Consider the following 18,386-nt stretch of genomic DNA (forward strand, 5'->3'; position numbering starts at 1 on the left):
ATGTTGGGCAATTAAATTCTTTGTGTAAATTACAAATTCCTGTCTCTCCAACTTCCACCCAAATTTATTTTTATGGAAAGACATTTGGTACCAATTTATTTCATAATAGAATATTTCCTGAGTTTTTTATTTTGAGTGGATAGCCTTTTTTTTTTTTTTTGGTTAGGTATGGTATTTATAAAAGTTTCTTTGATGAAAAGCCTATGAATTTTGTGCAAATAATTCAGGCAGGCTCTTGGATTAGTGATAACATTTGTAAAGGACTCTTATGGCTTTAAGTTATCCTTCATCCCTCATTTTTTTTTTTTGACCCTTACCTACAAGGTCACTGTGGAATTCACATTTCACTGATGACAGTCAATGTAAAAGGATGGTGTCGTCATGGTTCTGAGCATACAGCAAGTGTCTGATACATTCAGGGTAGGAAATTAACAAGAGTACCCATGGGTTATTTAACCTGCCTAAGGTCATGCAGCAGGTATAATGTCACACCAAGAATTGAACTTGCTTCATCTTCAAATATATAATTCAGTGGTGTTTAGTATATTCAGAGAATGCTATGACCCATCACCTCTTTCTAGTTCCAAAATATTTTCATCATCCAGAGGAGACTCCATATTCTTTGAGCAGTGACCCCCTTCCTTCTTGCCCTCTCTCCAGCTGCTGACAACCATCAGTCTTCTGTCTCTTTGGGTTTGCCTATTCTGGATAATCCACATAAATGGACTCTTACAATATCTCACCTTTTCTGTCTGCCTTCTTTCGCTTAGCATAATGTTTTCAAGATCCCCCCACATTGTGAAGTGTATCAGAACATCACACCTTTTTATGGTGGGATAATCTTCCATCAGATATAAGTACATGTTTTGTGTATCCATTTGTCCACTGATGGATATCTGGGTTGCTTCCACTCTTTGGCTCTTATGAACAGTGCTGCTATGAACCTTCAAGAGCAAGTATTTGAATATTTGTTTTCAGGTTTTGGGACTATATACTTAGAAGTGGAGTTTCTAGATCACATGGTAATTCTCTGTTTAACTTTTTGAGGAACCATTAAACCATTTCTCACTGTGACTGTACCACTTTCCATTCCTACCAGCAACAAATGAGGATTCTCATTTCCCCCATTCCTTGACAAGACTTGTGTTTTTGAATTTTTGTTTTTTTATTATTATAACCATGTTAGTGTAAATGGAGTAGTATCTCCTTGGGATCTTGATTTGCATTTCCATAATTAAAGATTCACATTTTAATGCATGGAATTAATCAGAAATTTGGCTTTGGTAAGACAGAAATCAACATCAAAATGATTATCTTTATCTGTCTTCAGGAGCTTAAGATGGCATATATCTGCCCCTAGGTATAGGACTCTGGGCTAAAAATGAAGAATATTTTGGATTAGAACATACCCTAACTTTTAAAGAAATATCTTGTAAATTAATCAGAAAAATAAAAATTATGTTTTGTTTTCATGGCAACTGCCAAAAGATACTTAGTTCTTTTGCATTTCAAAAAATCTATTTTAAAAAATTCTTTCATGGCTTAATGGTGTATCCATTTATTTTTACAGTGTGAGAGAAGACACTCAAGATGGCTCAGGGATCCGGGGATCAAAGAGCAGTGGGGATTGCTGATCCAGAGGAGAGTTCTCCCAACATGATAGTCTACTGCAAAGTAAGACAGACGGCTTCTTCAACACTCTGCAGGCCAGCTCTGTGTGTCTGTTCTCTGTAAGGGTTGATGGGTGATTGACAGCAAGATAAATGTCTTCTTCCCAAACTGCATTAAATGATAAATAAGTATTTTCTTCTCATATCCTCTGATGATCTAATTCTCAAATTCAAGAAAATTAGGTTTGATCATACTTAAAAACTCGGTATTCAATACTTGAAAAATATTATTCTATTTAGTTTTGTTTAAGCCTGAAGGTTGTCTAAACAATGCCAGTGGAGATGTATTCTCCCTGTTCAGCATATAGGCCTTTACAGTGTAATGTATGATACATCCACTGAAAGTTCTTTGTTCTCATAGCATGTACAAGATATGGACTGTATGTGTATTAAATGCTTATAGTTGGCAGGAGACAAAAGATGTACACACATAACCATAATAGAGTCTAAGCATTAATTTTCCAAAACAGAGGTATTCTGAGTAGAGTGTTACATTATCTCAGAATAAGAGGAGAATTCTCCCAGCTTCCCAGGTCAGGATGGGCTTAGGGAGGAGTGGTCTTTGGATTTGGGATTAAAAGATGTATAGGGAGAGCTGAATGGGGAGAGGAGAGGGGCGGGGGAAGCACATTGCAGGGGATTTGCTCTGTTCAGCCAAGGCACAGAGTTATGGGAAGTAAACAGCCAGGAGAAATGATTAGTTTGGGCATAGGGATAAAAACAAGGAGTAAACAGAGGTAAGGTTTTGCAGAGAGAGGCTGGACAAAGCCAGATTGTAGAGTTATGAGCAGTTTAATCATAAAACACTTGTGTGCTGAGAGTTGTAAAATCCATATGTCTCTGGGATTGAAAGTCCTGCCCCCCGTGTGCCAAATGGATTGTTGTCAAGACAGGGTGCAGGCTCTGGGAAGGATGTTTCTGTGTCTGTGAAAAGGGCAAGGAAGACACTAATCTAGCGGGGCAATTCCCTTCAGAATCGAGAGGGACTGATCAGAGGGAGTGAAGAATCTGAATTAAAAATAACTTGAAACTGAATGAATATGGAATTAGGCGGCAAGTAGACAGTCAAAATGACTAGGTTTTTGACCTTGGGTGATAGACATTGATGCTGTGAATTCAAATAGGGAATTCAGAAGAAGATGTTTTAAAAGCAGGAAATAAGGCACATGACGTTATTTTTGCAAACAATATACTCAAGGAAATCATTCCTTCTACATGTTTGTGAAAATGTATTACATATTAATAAGGGAAATGGATTAATGTTGATTCATTTCATTAAACATCCGAGTCGCCATCTGGGTTTGGTTCCTTCGGCAACTCTGTTGAATTCATGTTAGTCATATGGACAATGTTGAACTTGATATTCCTGGATGATCAACACAGGTAATTTTTCTCTTTTCTTTGTGAAAATTGAACTCTCATGTTATCCTTGCTCTAGGTATAAAATTCAGTACTTTTTTGCTTTGCTTTTTTTTTTTTGCTTAATTTGAATGCTGAGATAATCCATCTCTAAGAAGGATGCTTATTAAAGTATAGTAAGGAAAAACTTACTATAGATTAATGGAGCTGAGCAATTAGTGAAGCATACTGAATAATAGGAAGACATTTATTTATTGTTTCCTTCTCCTCCCCAAACTAGGAGGCCCTGTGCTAGGCTAGTAGCAGTGTGGGCTTTGGAGTTAGGCCTGGGTTACAATTCCAACTTTATCACTTTCTAGGATTGTGAACTTAAGTAATTTATTTAACTTTTTTGATCCTATAAAAGGGAAAAAGGGGGATGAAGGTTATTGGGAGGTTATTCACTCTATAGATATGGGAATGGGTTACCTTAATGCTACTTGGACATAATGTGGTATGTAATTAATATTTCTTTTTATCCGTGAGTCTTATAGAGACAGTGATCTTTGGAGAGAAAATAAATTATAGAATGTATAAGTATCGATACTGTTAATTTATATATAGTAAGTTGCCTTTTTAAGACACAAGCAAACAATACAAATATTTTATATTATTCAGGGAATTGCAAATCTGTGTATTATTAAAGGTTAATAGGAAATATAAAGGTCATACAATCCAAACTCCTTTCTGCTAGAGTGTTTGGTATTATGTTGAAAGGAAAGATGTTTTTATAGTTTCATGAGAACTTGAGTTCTACTCTTAGGGTGTTACCAGTTTTTTTTGTTTTTTGTTTTTTTTGTTTTTTTTTTTTAGAGAGAGTGAGAGAGGAGAGAGAGGAGAGAGAGAGAATTTTTTTTTAAATATTTAATTTTTAGTTCTCGGCGGACACAACATCTTTGTTGGTATGTGGTGCTGAGGATCGAACCCGGGCCGCACGCATGCCAGGCGAGCGCGCTACCGCTTGAGCCACATCCCCAGCCCCACCAGTTTTTGTTTTTTAAATTGAGAAACAAACTTATCAATCACTGTGGTTCTTTAGAGATATGGCCACTAGGGATGGGAATGTTTCTTGCTTCCTTGTGACACACTTTTGCAGGGGTATGTATGTGTTTGTGTTCCTTGCTAGATTAATTCCTCTCTAAAAGCAATTCATTGAATCTGTTCCATTTATATGAAAGAAAAATTGTGCAGTGTCCTGGCCCCTGAACCATTTCTAACCTGGTGAATCTGTCTCACTGGACTCACAGAGGTATGCCTGAAACATGGGAGAGTCACGCGTCTTTCTACTTCTACTGCTTCCGGGCCTTTGGCTATAACCCAAAGCTTATACCCACAGAAGGAAGTTAACCTTGAGATGTCATTCAGAGTTCAATCTGGAAAGCAAGATCAATTCAAAGCATTTTCTATGGAAGCGATAGTTTGTCCCTGTGATCTCTTTTTTTTTTTTTTTTCAAATTTGAGGCCCATAAAACCAAACGCTTTCTTAGGTAACTGCAACTAAAATTTACCTTTTTGAAAATTTCACTTTCATTCTTGTTTTCTTTCTCTTGCTTGTTGCTTCCTTCTCTTGTCTCAGATGTTTTCAGTGTGGAAGTTTTGCTTGGGCTGAGTTGTTTTGATTCAGGAAAAAAAGCCAAATTAGAGAAGTAGAGCATCTGGGCAAACTTCTGAATAATAAGTGGGAGGATCATGTTCATGATGTTTGATTTTTATTATTTTTAATTGACATAATAATTGCACAAATGTGTGGGATACAATGTGATGTTTTGCTCTATGTATAGTTTATGAAATGCTCAAATCACAGTAATTAGCATATCCTTTATCTCAAACATTTATCATTCCTTTGTGGTAAAACATTTAAAAACCTCTCTTCCAGCTCTTTTGACATACACAAGATGTTCTTGTCAACCAGGTTGTTGTCACTTTCAAACACCATTTAGGATGGCAACCTTCTGACACATGAGTAATGATGGGTGGGATCTGTAGGCCCACAATCTTGAGAACATTCTTCATTTTCTTTTCATGTTTTCATGTCATTAACTGTGAGAAGTTGTACTTTTCCCAAGGCATGATTTATTTATTGTCTTGAGCAGACTTTCTCATTTCGTTTTTCATCCTTCATTTTCACATTTTTGGATTGGAGGTGTGTATGAAAAATGTATTGGTCACATTCAAGATCTATTTAAAAGAAACTTTAATTATTCATTAAGACATCCAGACCCGTCAGCCTTTTTCATATTCCCAGATCCTAAGTATCCTGGGTCATTGAATTGCCCAGTGTAGTGACAATATCTGAAATGATCATTTAGGGGTCTTTTAGAGAAGCACTAATCCTCAAAAGACCCCCTCCTCAAGATATTTTTATTTAATAGGTCTGGGCTGGGTCGTAGAAATTGGACTTTAAAGAAGTCCTAGGAGAATCTGGTGCCGAACTAAGTTTGAAAGGCACTTATTTAGTTTCTGTTAGTCTCTAGGTACCATAGGTGTTGCCACGTCATGGTGAAATAAGTGTTTTTAACTGGATATTTTATTTCATAATGATTCATAGACCTCTTAGGGTATGGAAGAACAGAGCTCTTGTCATAGTGCTAGAAGCAAAAGATTTTTTGGTAGCTTTTTCTTATAGATTTTCTAGTTAACGCCCTTGTTTTACATGTGAAAAAACTGAAAGTATGGAGAGGACGAATAACTTGCTTAAGGCTCCCCAGCAATTGCCTAGCGAGGCTCTGAAGGTCCAAGGAGCCTGATGGCACAGGTCAGAGTTCTTGGTAGCATCTGATGAAGTCACTTTGTTATCAGCCACCGAGTGCCATGACCACATTGTTGGAGCTCAGCAGCCATTGGCTGAGTCAAATAAATGAAAATATTATGCGGCAGATCTTTGGCTTTGATGCTTACCCTCAGGGTTGTGACCTAGGTTCACTTCTCTTATTTGTCATGCTAACATTGCATTCCAGGTACTGGATGTCTTGTTTCTTGGGTAAAGATTTTCTGAACTGTTTACTCCCTTTTATGACTAGGAATTTTTTTTTCTTTTTGAATAAGAGTAGATTGCTTTCTGATTTTGTTTGATTTTTTTTTTCCTCTGAGTATTGTTAACAATGTCTCTAAACAAATTTCCAAACTAGACTGGTAATTTGATTTAGTAGAACTCGGGGCTCTTAGATGGTGAATGGAAGAGAACATTTTAGCTTTCCTTGACCTGGTTCCGGGTCAGGAGGCAGTACTCTGTGATGGAAAATGCTGAACAGGGAGCTGGGGGCTCTGGGTCATTGATCCCAACATTAGTTCCTACTGCTTTGGCTCTCTGAGGGTGAACTTGAACTTCCTATCCCTGTTTCTTGTTTTGTCTTTCTCTCTTGTGCATTCTTTTCCTCCTTCCTTATGGATTATGAAATACTTTCACAAAAAAGAATATATTCAGTGTCCATGTACGGTAGAAAGAAGAATAAAATATGAACCTCATGTACCCACCACTGACCTAATAAATAAAATATTATTCCAGCTTCACTTTATCTTTTGTAATGTGAGGGAATTCATCTAAATAATGTGCAAATACCTTTCTGCAATGCTTTCAAAGTTGCGTTCTATAAACTTTTAGTCTTCTCAGAAATTAATGGCTGATATCAAAACAATGCTGTGAGATGACATACCTTCTAAAGATCTTTTGAACATTTTTTGGAAATATTTTAGACAATCTATCTAAGATAACCTAAATTGCTCAACCAAATTTAGTCAGGCATTAGAAGAAAAAAAAAACAATTTAATTGTGATGATTTAACATTCAAGAGTGAAAGTTAACCAAGCTGTCTCCTTGGTGGCAACTTGTTTCTTTGACTTGTTAATAACATTTATGACATTTGAACAATTATTATGCAGTAGTAATTTTATGTTATATAGATAGCAGCAACAATTATTTAAGTAGCAACACTGTACATTGTCAGTAACCCAGTGTCATGGGTGAATTAGGGGATTGAAAAGAAGGAGAAAAAGTCGATGTTCTGATATGTCATGGGACAGTTCCACAGCTTTGTCACTGATGGCTTCCTTTACCTGTTAGTTTCTAGGTATTGATTCCTTTTCTACTGGAATTTGAGTCTAACCTTTGTTTTACTCTGATATCCCAAGGTCTCTTTCCCTCATATTTGTGAACTCTCAAAGTCCTGGGAAGAAGCTAGTGTAGACATACTTCCAGAAAGTAAACATAATGCTGTTTTAGTTTCAGAGACAGAGGTTTGCAGCAAGGAGAGGGAAATGAGCCTGAAGAGGTTGGGTCCACGGAAGAAGTCAGATATAAGGACATCTTCAAATTCATACAGGGCAGTGATAGAACTAAGTCTGGGAACTTGCAAATCCTGGTGATCAAGGCAAGACAAGGATTGGAAACCATTTTACCAGCAAATGTATGTTGATGTCATCACACTACTAGATGTCAGGAATGCAATTTAAGGGCGGAGTCTTGAATGAGCCCACAAGCCAATAGGGGGAAGATGGGTGATTGACAATTTCCGTGTTGGTAGAGGCAAGCCAAAGAGTCTGGGAGGAGATAGAAGGGTCCTGGACGCCACACCAGCAGGGGGTGATTAGGTTGTAGAAGACATTGGAGGATCTGGCAGTTGCCTTCATTCTTAAAAGATGAACATGATTGAATGGTGGAGAAGGGAAAAAAGTCTAGGGGACCTAAAGACTGGCACATGCAAAGGGGCAGAGCTGTGATGTTTTATACTGAGTTCTGTAAACTTCACGTGGCTCTTTCCATGGACCTTGATTTCTATGACAAAGGGTTGAGAAATAAAGCTGGACCGTTAGAAAGTTAGGTCTTTCGTGCCAGAGCACGAAAGATTCCATGCTTCATGTCAGGGAATTTCGATGCTGCACAGATGTCTTCCCTTTGTGCCTCTACACCCTCTACACCCACATTCTACCCCTCTACATGCTCTCATTTGCTCCAGAAAACTGAGCCATTTGAACTACATTTTCAGGGCTCCTATGACCTTGGGTTTCCAGTTGAGTTTGTCCATAGAACAGCTCACACTGTAGAAGCCTGAAGAGAAACCAGAGGAGGATTCCTGCCTTGGTTCTCTCTCTGCAAGGTCTTGGCATTGGCTGTATCCATTGACTGAAGGTCACTGATGCTCTTGGGGCAGAGTGTTCTCCTCTTCTGGCTCCTGACAGCTTTCCTTTTCCTCTACTCATCCTTTGGGCCCTCAGGTAGCTCTAGTTCATATTATTTATCTCAAATGCAGTGACTTAGACAAAAGATCTGTTAGGTCAGTTGCTGTGGGTTCGTGACATGGGTTCAGACAGGTTCCTGTGGCTCATCATCTCTCAAAAGACTACAGTCAAAATGTTGGCTGGAATCTCAGTTTCATCTAAAGTTTTAACTGGGGAAAAGTCCACTTCTAAGCTCTCTCCTGATGTCCTTGGCTGGGTTCAGTTGCTCAAAAGCTGTTGGAGTGATGACACCAGTTCCACACTGGCTGTTGGCTAGCAGTCACTCTCAGTTCCTTGTCACATGTCCTGTCCATAGAGCAGCTCACACTGTGGCAACTTGTTTCAACAGTGAACAGGTGAGAAGAGGCAGAGAAGAGGCAGAGATGGCAGGCCTAGTCTTTGATAAGCAATCTTGGACAAGATGTCCCATCTCTTTCTTACATTAAAAACAAGTCACTGGGTCCAGCCCTAGGTGAGAGCTAACTTTTATAGGATGCACTAGAATCAAGGAAATCATTGTGAACCATTGTGGAAGCTTCTACAATATGTGGCTCTACTTCCACTAGACACGGTTTTCTGTTTGTTTTGTTTTGTTTATGGTTCCTCTCTACCCTGTTCCTTCTTTTTTTTTTTTATTGATTGTTCAAAACATTACAGAGCTCATGATATATCATCTTTCATACATTTGACTCAATTGGGTTTTGAACTCCCATTTTTACCCCAAATACAGATTGCAGAATCACATCTGTTACACACTCACATTTTTACATAATGGCATATTAGTGACTGTTGTATTCTGCTACCTTTCCTATCCCCTACTATCCCCCCTCCCCTCCCCTCCCCTCCCATCTTCCCTCTCTACCTCCTCTACTATTGTTCAATTCCTTCCCCTTTTTTTCCCTCCCCCTTGCCCCTCACAACCTCTTATAATTTTGTGTATCATTGAAGGTGAGGCCAATTTGGAAAGCAGTATGGAGATTCCTGGGAAAGCTGGGAATGGATCTACCATTTGACCCAGCTATCACCCTTCTCGGACTATTCCCTGAGGACCTTAAAAGAGTGCACTATAGGGATACGGCCACATCAATGATTATAGCGGCACAATTCACAATAGCTAGACTGTGGAACCAACCTAGATGCCCTTCAATAGATGAATGGATAAAAAAAATGTGGCATCTATACACAATGGAGTATTATGCGGCACTAAGAAATGACAAAATCATAGAATTTGCAGGGAAATGGATGGCATTAGAGCAGATTATGCTAAGTGAAGCTAGCCAAGCCCTAAAAAACAAATGCCAAATGTCTTCTTTGATATAAAGAGAGCAACTAAGAACAGAACAGGAAGGAAGAGCATGAGGAAAAGACTAACAGTAAACAAAGATGAATGGGGGGAGAGAAAGGGAGAGAGAAGGGAAAACATATGGAAATGGTAGGAGACCTGTTCCTTCTTTATACTTGGTGCTTTTGGAAGTAAATCTCTCTTGAATTGTGCTGTTATATGTCTACCATCTGTTTGCTGATAAGATTCTGACTCATGCAGGATTATCCCACAAGCCAGGGGAAACCCGTGAGGCCCTTTTTTTACTTCATTAGGAAAATTCTCCATGGAAGGATTGGGGACAGAGAAGTTATATGTTCAACGTGAAGAATGGCATTTGAAGTAGGAAAGTCCCTGGGAGGTTCATGGTGGGGGTTTATGGGTGGTCAGTGTGGAGGGAGTTCAGGGTAGAAACAGGATAAGAGAAATGGTGGGAATAGAGTCAGGAGAGCAGTTTCAAGAATGCCCAGGAATTCAGATAAGGACAAATGACATCCATTGTCGGTGGGAGTGGTAATATAGATGAGGGGGTACATTTGAGAGATGTGTTGGAGGCAGAATCAATAGGACTTGGTGACTGATAAGCTGAAGGGAGGATTTGAGGTAATGAGGAAGAAAGACAAGGGGTCTTTTCACTATGTTATTCCTGAGAGTTCTCAGACAGTCTCCTGGGAAAAGTTTTGAACCACATGCCTTTAGAACTGGATTGTCTATCCGCCTTCTCCCTGTATGTATATACAGGAAGAGTGTTGTGCTAAGAGTATGTAGCTGCACCAAGATAGCAGGGTATGTATTCTGACTGAGTTTGTACCAGCTCATGTTTGGCTCTGCAGTTGATTCTACTTCCTGTTAAATCCAACTCTGTCTTTTGCAAAGTGAAGGGTTATTTAGGCTGGTGATCTCTAAAATATTCTTCAGTTATAACCTTCTAGGGCTTTTCTTTTTTAGAGAGAGAGAGAGCCAGAAAGAGCGCGCGAGAGCGCGCGCGCGCGAGAAAGAGAATGAATTTTTATTTTTTTTTTTTAGTTTTCTGCCGACACAACATCTTTTGTTTGTATGTGGTGCTGAGGATCGAACCCGGGCCGCACGCATGCCAGGCGAGCGCGCTACCGCTTGAGCCACATCCCCAGCCCCTCTAGGGCTTTTCTAATAAAGAAATCTACGCTATCATCTATTCCTTCTTTACCTCCTTTGTTATTCTTTTAATTTCCTTGATAATGTTAACCCAGACAAAAACCATAAAAACAGGTAAGTCAGAATGCTTAAAACAAATGCTTGTTTTGGTCCTGAATATTTATGGCTTTCTTTCTTTCACTCTTTTCTTTTTTTTAACATTAAATAAAATTCCCAAGGACTAACTTCAGAGGGGGTTTGGGGTAACTCACTCAATTGTTCAGACTGCATTTTAAGATTCCTTTCATTATTTTTTTTTTTTAATTTTTTTGCCTTAGGAAAAAAATTGTTCTGTTTTCCTTTTCTCCCAGGATCAGACTTGCTGGAAGAAAACCTTCCCATCATATTATCTTGGTTGGCAGGAGACAGGCAGGCAGGCAAGTGCTAGGCTGTGGTATTGGTGTCCACAGATGAAAGGGAGGGTATTTTTACAGTGGGGACTTGCTCAGTATGGTTTAATATGATGTGTTCCCGTGAATATAACTTTCTAATTTGAAAAGCCTTTGGTCTGTTGAAGGCTTCATTTCATCTTCCCATTTTTTTTCCTCTTTTCATTTCAAAGAGGGCAGGATTTTGCTAATATTGGCAGTTTATCTTGCTGTTAACACTCCTTTGCAGTGGAGAACTTGAATGACCAAAGAAGAAGTTCCCTATTGGCACAATTTCGAATAAGAAAAAAAAAAATAAATAAAATCCAATAGATGGCTGTGAATGGAAAAAAATAAGTAAGCTTTAAAATCATGGGAGTTAGGAGGGTTATTTTAAAAGATTCTGTTAGTTTGCCAATACAAATGAAAAGAGGAAATGAACAATCTTTTGGGTCAGCCTTCTCAAGTCTAAAAATGTATTATAGCCAGGGGATGGAAAGCATATGCAAAGAGAGAGATCTAGACTAGTACCCCCTCCAAAAGAATATCGATAGCCCCATGGCCAATAATATCAAAAGACTGGAAAGAAATATCCATTGAAAGACAGCTAGTTAAGTCATTAGAGTGGGTAGGACTCCTATTTGGAATGATGCCACAGTTTATTGGATCACTGTTTTGATAGATCTAATGATTGTCTTGAAAAGGAGGATGTCTACTGGTATTGTGTGATGTGGTCAGGGTGAAAAAAAATGGGTGTTTGTGTGTGTGTGTGTGTGTGTGTGTGTGTTGTATGTTTTAACTTTCGAGAGTTTGTCATTTTTTAAAAAATAAAAAATTTAATTTTATCTGTTAAAATATGTTATATGATGGTTATATAGATTTGCTCAGGAACAATCTTTTCTATTGATTCTTTTCTATACCTTGGTGCTCATATCTGGGGTCATTTTTCTTGTGTCTAAAGAACTACCTTTAGAATATTCTTTGGGGGCAGATCTGGTGAAGATAAATTTGCTCAGTTTTTGGCTAAAAATGTCTGTGTTTCATCTTAAGTTTCTGAAATTTTTTTTCTAGATACAGAATTACAGACTGTCAGTTATTTCTTTCCCTACTTTGATACCTGTCATTGTTCTTGTCATCTGTTGTTTCTGTTGGGAAGTTAACTGGAAGTTTTACTGTTGCTTTTTTGAATGTAATCTGTTTTTCCCTTCTACAGGTTTTTAGATTTCTTTTACGTTGTTTTCAACAATTTTACTGAATTGTGATTTTCTTTCTTTTATTTGTTTTCCTTAGAGCTCATATTACTTTTTAAATTTGGTGCTTGAAAATTTCTCAGCCACTAACTTTAAAATTTTAATATTGCCTTTGCCTAGTTTTTTTTTTTTTTTTCCTTCTCTTCTTGGAACTCGATGTTCATATGTTGTTTCGTGTTTCAATACGTATATTTTCTAGGGACTCGTCCTCCACTTCACTAATTCTATCTTCAGCTGATTAGATAATCTGTGGTTAAATCCATCCCATTGAATTTGTAGCCTTAGTTATTGCTTTTTTTTTTAAGTTCTAAGATTTCCATTTAATTCTTTTATTATAGCTTCCACTTTCCTGCCAAAATTCTCTATTTTGTCACTTAATTCCTAAAACATAAAAAATCATAGTTATTTTAAAGTCTATTTCTGATACTTCAAAATCTTTGTTACTTGCTAGACTGTTAAAATTATCCCTCTCTTATTCCATATTTCTAGTTACTTTTTTTGACATTCTGGGCATTGTTTATACAACTAACACTGGAGAGAGAATTCAAAGCTCTAAGGGAATGTTATCTTACTCCTGAAAGGATTTAGTTTTTTCAAAATATATCAGTCAGTTAAAATGAGGACAGGTTACCTTAATCTAGCCAGGTATTATTTGTAGCTGATCTTTAGTTCTTATTAGGACCAGTATATTTCCATATCACCTTTCTTCTTTGTAGGAAGTCCTCTGTTTCCAATTAAAACCTGGGTGCTCATTCAGGCTTCTTTCCTTAGAGCCCTCTGACCTCTAATTTTTAGCACCATGGGGCTGCTAGAGTCTCTCTGTTCAACTTCTCAGTTACGCCTTTTGCTTAAGAAATGGGTGCTACCTTTGAGAGGAAAAAGCAGTTCAAATCATCAGGCTCACCTTCCTAGCTTTCGTCTTCTTTCAGATCATATCCTCACACATTCGTACTCCCTTGGTTGCTCTTGGATGCCTTCAAACATATGTAACAGATTAGCTTTCAGCCTCCCTGGTTGCTCTGGGGAAGAAGGTTATTCTGAAGTGCCTAGTTAGCTGTTACCAGAAGTGGAATCCAAGAATACCGACTTGAAATAAGACAGATCTGTTTCTTAGAGCCTCAGTTTGCTATTAAAGTGTTTTTAAGAGACATCTCCTGAACATTATTGATTTAAGGTGGTGGTTTTAGAGATGAAGAAGAGTGAGAGAAACTTTAAGCACATTTAGAAAATAATTGAATTGGCATGTGATTAATTTTAGGTTGAGGATGAGAGAGAGAAGGATTCAAGGATTATGCTCAGGATTTGGGCCTGGTTGGCTGATGGTAACATCATTTGGGAAAGTAGCAAGAGGAGGATGACACTGGGCCTAATGTCACCACAGTAACAAAATGACATTTATTCACCCAACCTTATTCTACAGAACTCTACAAAGAGGGAATATATCCAGGAAAACAACTCTAATATGAAATGGACCTGAACAAATGCTTTACCTGGAAAAAAAAATCTTACCTGGCTCCAGGAAGCTTTTTGGTCCGAAAGACAGGAAGTAGCTTGTATCTATCTGTCAGCACAACATTTCTGAACATTTCCGTGTTAGTTTCCTAGGTTACTACAATAAATTATATTTGAACCAGAAACTATGGTTCAAAACAACAGGAATTGATTCTCACAGTGTGAAGTCAAGGTGTGGCAGGGCTGGTTTCTTTCTGAAGCTCTAGGTAGGAATCCTTCCCCGCCCTTCCTACCTCTTTGTGGTTGTTGGAGATCCTTGGTGTTCCTTGACTTATAGATTCTTTCCTTGTTCCAATATTTGCCTTCTTCCCTGTGTACCTACCTCCATGTTTGCACATGGACAATAGTCATTGGAGTTAATCCCCACCACCCCCAAATCCAGTACAGCCTCATCTTAATTAATTATAGCCACAAAAACCCCATTACCAAATAAGGTCATGCACATAAGTACAGGGGTTAGGACTGAGCATGTCTTTTTTGGGGGGAAATGATTCAATCAAATAACAATTTCTAGTCTGTCTCTGCCTGAATCTCAGTGCTTTTTGCAAAAATCAAATCAACAGATAGTATATTTATTGAACATTTGTTTCTGAAAAAACACCGCATGGGGAATAAAAAATAGCGTAGTACACAGTTTCTATCTAGACAAGCTTCAGTGTAATTGGGGAGACCAAGAGTGCTGCAGGATTAAGGAAGAAAATAAGCATTTATGGGCCATAATAAATGTACCAGATACTGTGGTGTGTACTGTACACATATTGAATCACTTAATCACCAGAATAGCTTGTTAGGTAGGTGGTGTTCCCCATATATTATAGACAAGGAAACAGAATTGCAAGGAGTAAATACTGGCATCAAGTGCTGCTATCAGTATTTAAATCTATGTTTACTTTGTTTGAAAGCCTGCAGCTTTTTGGAAGAAATCAGATTATGTACAGTAATATCAAAGCTGTTTGTAAATAATTCTAAGAGAATTAATGTGGACAGTGCAGCTTACAAAGGAGGAAGAGATTTGAAGATGTGAATTGTGTCTTTTAGAAAGGAATGGCTTTGGCCCAGTGGAAACAAGCCAAGAAATCATTCCAGGTAACGGATGCTATGTGAGAGAGGAGCCGTATGTTTATAATATAGTATACTTTATAATGCAGGTGCTCATAAAGTTATGATGGGATTCTGTTCCAATAACACTATTATAAATTGAAAATATGCTAAATAAAGATACGTTTAATGCCTACACCCTACCGTGCGTGGCAGGCATTAAACTGCAGGGTCCCTGGTGGGTGGCTGACTGGGTGCTGAGACTGGCTGCTGCTGCCCCACCTCACAGGGGACTTGTGCCACTTGCTGCTAGCCTGGGAAAAGAGCCCAGTTCAAAATTCAAAGGATGCTTTCGATGGAATGCGTGTCTCTTTTACATTGTCCTAAAGTTGAAAACTCATAAGTCAAGTCATCCTGGAGCGGGGGCTGTCTGTCCTACATATAGAAGATGTACATGGTATAATTATAGCCTCATGCTTCACATGAGGACTCTGAAGCGAGAAAACATAAACATTTTTAGTTCTCAAACTCATATGGTAAGATATTGGTAAAACTGAGCTTCCTGCCAACCAATTTTCTTTCTTCCTTTCCTTTGAAAAAATAGTTATTTTTTTCCATTTTAAAAGTAGTAATTCATTTTCAAAAGACTCCTAGCGCCAAGTGGAGAGACAAAAAAAAGTCTCATATATTCCTATGATGCCCATATGATTAAAATTAGCATTTGGGCCTGTTTTCTTCCAGTCTTCTAATTTGTATCAGAAGTATACAATATGTTCACCTCATGGGTAATCATGGCATGCATCCCATTTTATGCTTCCCTATGTCCTGTGTCCTTAGCATTAATCTGTGCCATAATATGATGTCATCATTGTCAATTTTGAAGGTTGTGTAGTATTCTATTTGGATAACCTACCGTGATTTGATTATGTAGTTTCTTGGTTGGCATTAATAGCAAAATTTAGAATGCTTACATCAAAACTCATGACTTAGATCATGACTTTTAGTTTATAGTGCTTTCTAGAAGGTCAGACTGGGTTACCCTGGGCTTTTCGAAATGTCTGGTGCCACTGAGCTACAGTATATGAGTGAGGGGATTCCTGACAGATAGGGCTAGTGTTTTCTTTACTCTCTGCCTGTTCACTACACCTCCATCCTAGTGTCTGATAGCATTGTGGCAACACCATCCTTGATGTCAGGGTATTCAGAAATTTTCAACTTGGAATTTTTCCAAGCCATTTGTTATTTTATCCTCTATTTGTTTTTCATAAGCAGCTAACTAAATAAGAATAACATTTCAACCTCTTTCCACTCCCCACAACATTTTTCCTGCCGGTACCACCTCTGCCTACAATTTAACCATGGGTTGCTTCTTATATTTTAAAGCTAAATACAAAAGCACAGTTCTGAGAAGCAGCCAAGTTCTGCAGCCAAGTTTGAAGAATAAAACTTTGAAACAGCTCTTCTGTCACATACTTGAGAGGGGAGGCAGGCTTTGCTATAAATACAGTCACATTCCATTTCTATCTCATCCTCTGCAGTCCTCTCGGGTGATGCTTTTTGTATATGACTGCAGTGTTCTCTAACTGCCCACTCACCCCTTTCAACCTTCCCTTTTATACCTCAGTTTTATTTCAATGTTCCGTAGTTTGGGAGTTTAGGGACCCGGCATGAGAGAGGAGTAGACTTTTCTCTCGCTTTTCAGGGTTTAGGTGTGATGAGATCCGGTGACTGACTTATTAAAACCTGTGCAGTCTCTTTATCTGTAACATTTTCAGCAGCTGCAACGTGCAAGGTTCCTATTGCTGCTGTAACAAATTGCCACAAACTGGGTACCTTAAAACAAAGCACGCTTTTCCCTTTGCGCTTCTGTGGATCAGAAGTCTACAATGATTTAGCAGCATGGTGAGCCCAATGGAGACTTGGGGGGCAAATCCAGTTCCTTCCATTTTCCAGCTTCCAGAGGCAGCCTGCCTTCCCCAACTCACGGCCCATTATCTTTCCAACCTCTGCATCCATCTCCCCATCTCCCCTGTCTACAACCCTCCTGCCTCTCTCTTACAGAAATCTTGTGCCTTCATGGAGCCCACAGAGAAAATCCAGGGTAACCTCCCCATCTCAGAGTCTTTTTTTTTAATTGCTTTTATTTTTTAAATACATGACAGAGGAATGCATCATAATCCTTATTACACATATAGAACACAATTTTTCATATCTTTGTATATACAGTATGTTTACACCAGTTTACGTCTTTATACATGTACTATGGATAATGATGTCCATCACATTCCACCATCATTGCTAACTTCCTGCCCCCTCCCTTCCCCTCCACCCCTCTGCCCCTATCTAGAGTTCGTCAATTCCTCCATACTCACCCTCTCTACCCCACTATGAGTCAGTCACCTTATATCAGAGAAAACCTTTTGTTTTGGGGGGATTGGCTAACTTCACTGAGCATGATATTCTCCAGCTGCATCTATTTACCTGCAAATGACATGATTTTATTCTCTTTTATTGCTAATAATCCATTGTGTATATATGACACATTTTTTTAAATCCATTTATCTACTGAAGGACATCTAGGTTGGTTCCACAGTTTAGCTGTTGTGAATTTTGCTGCTATAAACATTGATGTGGATGTGTCCCTGTAGTATGCTGTTTTTAAGTCCTTTTGGGTATAGACTGAGGACAGGGATAGCTGGGTCAAATGGTGGTTCCATTCCCAGTTTTCCAAGGAATCTGCATACTGCTTTCCAGATTGGCTACACCAATTTGCAGTTCCACCAGTAACGTATGAGTGCGCCTTTTCCCCCACGTCCTCGCCAATACTTATGGTTGTTTATCTTCATAATAGCTGCCATTCTGACTGGAGTGAGCTCAAATCTTAGAGTAGTTTTGATTTGCATTTCTCTCAGAGTCCTTAACCACACCTACAGACTCCTTTACCATATAAGGTAACATATTGACAGGTTTGGAGGATGAGGATGTGGAGATTTTTGAGGGCATTATTCTACCTACCACACTGCACTGTCTGTCTTAGCAAAGGAAAGGAAAATCATTTTGAAGTTTTACCTCTTTTTTCTGTTTTATTAACAGGGTAGGTATGCTGTCATTTTGGGGTTCCTTTCTGTATTTACTATGGTAGATACATGGTAAACTGAACTCTGGCTGATGCATCTGTTGGGATCATCTAAAGTCCATTGGAAGGCAGAAAAGGAGAGAGATTCAGAGGCAGTAAGGTGCGTGTCTGTCTACTTATGGACCCCAAGGAGACTTCTCTTTCCACCATTTTTTTATTGTTCTGGTGAGAAGTTGTGAGGCAGACAAGGGCCAATGCAAGGTGCACAGGTGACGGGGAGAGTATGACCTTGGATACTAGCATGACTTGGAACAGATGAGCCCCTTCAAGGAGTTAGTCAAAGAAACAGATGATGAAGCCTAACTG

The 18,386-nt window shown here is 38.6% G+C and overlaps 1 protein-coding gene across 2 annotated transcripts in view; it reads left to right on the plus strand.

The window, feature by feature from the left end:
* The window catches only part of RGS6 (regulator of G protein signaling 6), a 573,006-nt gene that overhangs the window by 23,060 nt on the left and 531,560 nt on the right, over window positions 1-18,386 (plus strand). For both annotated transcript variants that reach the window (XM_081289462.1, XM_081289463.1), the window contains exon 2: window positions 1,571-1,674. In XM_081289462.1, coding sequence (XP_081145588.1) covers window positions 1,591-1,674 — 84 coding nt within the window. In that variant the 5' untranslated portion in view covers window positions 1,571-1,590. The remainder of the gene's footprint in view (window positions 1-1,570; window positions 1,675-18,386) is intronic.

This window comes from Spermophilus citellus (assembly GCF_964194105.1).
Source record: "Spermophilus citellus genome assembly, chromosome: 4".
Lineage (NCBI taxonomy): Eukaryota > Metazoa > Chordata > Mammalia > Rodentia > Sciuridae > Spermophilus > Spermophilus citellus.